Genomic DNA, 4,236 nt, shown 5'->3' with positions numbered 1-4,236 from the left:
ATAGTGCCTACTATTTCTTCACATTCATTTTTATTAAATCAGAGGTTAAGATCTTGCTCTTTCAGTTGTAATCATTCTAGATCATGCTACCTCTTTTAGTGTTGATTGAGAATGCCATTTAAGGAATGTACTTGACTGGCACTACAAAAAATTGTATCTTAAGGTTTTTCCAGAGTGAGAAAGCAAGTACAATTGCACATTCGTTCATATCATAACAAAGAGAGGATTCAATTCAAACTTATTTGAAAAACAACTTTATGCTGCTCTTCCTCCTGATAATCATAGACTCATTACTTCCAAATGCATCCACTGTAAAGCATTCTTTTTATCACGGAAAAAGGTGCTAATGTTAGAATCATAGTAACAGAACAGAATGAAGTAAATGAAAGCTTTTTGTATGCTTTTTATAACCTTTAAAAAGTACAATATTGCCAAATGAAAAGGTTTTACTACTTAAAATATACCATGATGGCTGTCCACCATCCTGCATTTAGAATGGCTTTGGATACGAGTAGCAACAGACTAGGTAGCATGAAAAACAGAACTGTGTCATACTACTCTAAACAAGGATAGAAAACTGGGAAGCAAGAATTAAGGCCTAAAAGTCAAGTGAAGAAATCTCTCTGCTCTGCATAGCACCAACAGCTCATCAGGAGCAATCTGTCCATTGGGTCTGGCTGGGATGGAGTTAATTTCCTTCACAGCTGCATGCTGTGTTTTAGATTTGTGACCAAAACAGAGATAAGACACTAATGTTTTAGCTACTGCTAAACATTTCATGCACAGTGTCAAGCTCTCGTTTTTCCCTCTGCCCCAAAAATTAGGCTTGGGATAAGTAAGACACTGGGGGAGACACAGATAGCTGACCCGAACTGGCCAAAGGTGTATTTTCTATCACATAATGAGCATACTCAGCAATAAAAAACAAGGGATAGTCTTTCAAAAGTAGCTGTTGCTCAGAGACTCAACAAGTCCCTGGGCAACAATCTATTTGTTCAGAGACTCAGTTTATCTATGGGAAGTTGGGAGTGACTGTCTTCCCATCACTGTCTCACTCCTCCTCCATGCCCCTTCCTTCACTCCTTAAACTGTTTTCTTCATCTCAAGCCCTTAGTTTTTCCTCACTTCAGTTTCTTCGATTCTCTCTCCCAACCTATTGGGCAAGTGGAGAGTAAGCAACAGAATGGGTTTTTAGTTTTTGGCTGATGTCAAGCATAATCACTGTTCAAGAAAATTTGTAGTAAATCAAGCCGAAATATATAAAAACACCTATATCCAGAAATACAAATTATATGTTAAACTTCAAGGACTTATGTGGTTTACTCTAAACCAGCAAAAGAATAAAAAAACCTAACATTATTCAAATACTACAGATTACAGAAACCAAGACAATGATCTCTTCAGCAACTCTCCAGAGGACTGGAAAGAATTCTGTGTGTGAACTGCAGCAAAGAAGGTTCCTGCTAGGTAGTGAAGAGAAAAAATGAAATTTTTTTTTTACAGCAGATACACCGAAGCATCACAATAGCTTGCACTGAATAGCATGTGAAATATTAAAGGTCTTTAAGAACAGGTTAGATCTGTGAAGGAAACTGAGAGCTTGTCTAGCTTTGGACTAGCAAATCCATTCTAGTTTCAAGTTTAAGATTTCGAGACAGACAGGTGTACCCATTTCACTGTTTGAGTATTTTTAAGAAGTACATTAGGTAATAGAATCTCAATGATATAATTAGTGCTGTGCAATCAGATATAATCTAGACCATGTCTTTCTCATACTACAAATTAAAAAGTAGTTAGTTCAAGTTAATAAATCCAAACACTAAAGGAACAGCATCTGTACAAACTACAGAATGCAACTCGAAACAACTGTTTTACTAAAATACCAGTGTTAAGCAAAGTTACCTCCTCTACATTGGAAGCAGTTTTGGCAGATGTCTCCATAAAGATGAGCCCATGCTCTCGTGCAAATGCTTCACCTTCTTCTTTCTTGACTTCTCGTCTAGACTCTAAATCACTAAGATATAATAAAAAAATGTTACTCACATGGTCTGTCCATGTAAATGACATTGTTCAGAGACATGCTTATAAGTGAACAGGCCCCATCAGAACTTATGTACACAAAAAAAAATTTTCAAGCCTTCATTTAAAGTAGAATTATTATAAACTTTGCACTTACAGTACACAGAATAGGCACAGGTGTCACACGAGTCATTAATTCTAGTTGATACAGATCTTATCAAAGTTCGTGAAAGTCTTCAAAAGGATACAAATAAACTTATCTAGCCATTCCTTGGAATGTTAACTTTAGACATTGTCATTTTAGGTAATTATCACTTTTTTTAGTATCTACCAAACCACACTGCAAAACTGCAATGATAAAAGACTTTTATAAAACATTCATTAAGAGAACCAAACCCTCCAGAACTTTTTTTTTTTTCCTCTACTCAGGAAAACTTTGTATTTAGGTCTAACAGGGCAAAACCTAAGAACAAAATTAAGTTATTTTGAACTAAATTACTCGTTCCCTGCTGACAACCCTGACTTACAGTTTTGACCAATCCCTTTAGCAGCAGAACTCAGTCACTGCAACACAATTTTATGTTTCCTGCTTTCCAAGCAGGCTATAAAAAAGTTAACTATTACAAAAATAGCAAAGAATACCTTATAGGACTGAACAACTAATACCAAATTCACCTTTCTAGGTCACACGGACACATTAGTATTTCACTCTTCTTTTTTAAAGCTTTTTTAGGAACAAGGTCATTGAGAGTTTCTGCCCCTCCAAATATGTTAAATCCTGAGCAGTAATAATGCTGTATTTCTTGATATATATATATATATATATATATATATATATATATATATATATATATATATATATATATATAATCTGCCTTTAAATTACACATATAAAGCCATTCTTAGATACTCAATCTCAAATTAAACAGTTTGCAAATACATAGATTTTATCTGCAGCTAGAATGCTAGTAAGAAACATACTGGGCCACCATTCTTTTAATGATACATTGAACATAAGTCACACAATGTGGTATCTACTTTGTAGCAAAGCAAGCTCTTGTTATTTTTACAACTACATGCTAGCTCAGATAAATTTTAGAGTCAAGACAATTCAACACATCATTTAAATACAGAGCATTTGAAGACAAGGATAGAAGAATTGTTTTCTCAAAGCAAAAATTAAAGTTGATGCTCACAGTCTGTAAGCATTTCCAGTACCTCAGCTCCAGGCTTCAGATAAGCTGAACAAGGTGTTTCTTATGTGCCTGAGATAGCTGTTCAACATGATATTCTTGAACAAGAACAATGTCTTCATTGCTACTACCACACTACCCTCAAAAATATCTTATTTAAAACCTGATTCACTACAGTGCTATCTGCATAGCACATAGAAATAAACAATTATTTTTATTTGAAATAGTGCTGTTGCATTGAAAACTGCAGTGATAACCCACTCATTACCAGTATCTAAAGATATCCATGTAAGAGCTTTAACTGCTTCTACTAACCACAGTTGTCTTCCTCTCTGCATACATCCCATTCCAATAACTCGAAGCATTTGGTCTTACTAGATCATTATAGCTATGCTTTGTTCTGGAAAGGAGATTAAGTATAGCATTTGTCACGTTTTAATACCACTATTTGTAATGTTTTCAAAAAACAGCTATTGTATTTCAGCTTAAATTCTCAACTCCCTTCAAATTTAGAAGTCAGCAGAACAAAAGTATTGTAAGTGCATTTTTGGGATTCTTAAAAACAAAGTTTGTTGTTTTAAAAATATTTTGCTATTATATGTGTTCTTCCATGTCTCTAGCAGTATGCTCTACTGTAAGAACTCCTGTAACATGCTCTTAGTATGGTGCAGAAAGGAAATATTCTTCCCATCCTTCTCTTTGAGGTTTGAAAATAATCCCCTTTAAAAAGCTTCTTAAAGAATGTTTGCTTCCTATGGCACCATTATCTGCATCTTAATATTTATTTTCTTAGTACCTTATGCAAGTAAACAGTACACCCTTTTTCTCTCATTGCCACCTTTTTATTTGCATAAAAAACTGCTGGTCATTGGCATCATGGGCTTACCAAAGTTTCATTTATAAGCCATTTGTGAAGACTGATTATCACATTCCACTAATAAAAAGCACCTTCCTGGTCATTTTCCAGATTATATATAAAAATGTGGGCAAGCTTCATAATTACTTACTGCTTAGCATGGTTTTT

General features: G+C 34.5%; 1 protein-coding gene across 1 annotated transcript in view; it reads right to left on the bottom strand.

Annotated features, from left to right (window-relative positions):
- Positions 1-4,236, bottom strand: part of RAB2A (RAB2A, member RAS oncogene family) — a gene marked incomplete at its 5' end in the record, with an annotated part of 33,390 nt that overhangs the window by 12,713 nt on the left and 16,441 nt on the right. Inside the window, one exon of the mRNA XM_019614350.1 lies at positions 1,903-2,014. Coding sequence (XP_019469895.1) covers positions 1,903-2,014 — 112 coding nt within the window. The remainder of the gene's footprint in view (positions 1-1,902; positions 2,015-4,236) is intronic.

The sequence above is a fragment of the Meleagris gallopavo genome, chromosome 3, assembly GCF_000146605.3.
Source record: "Meleagris gallopavo isolate NT-WF06-2002-E0010 breed Aviagen turkey brand Nicholas breeding stock chromosome 3, Turkey_5.1, whole genome shotgun sequence".
NCBI classification, from domain to species: Eukaryota; Metazoa; Chordata; class Aves; order Galliformes; family Phasianidae; genus Meleagris; species Meleagris gallopavo.
The sequence above is the reverse complement of the archived record's forward strand: the minus strand, read 5'-3'. Positions and strand labels throughout refer to the sequence as shown.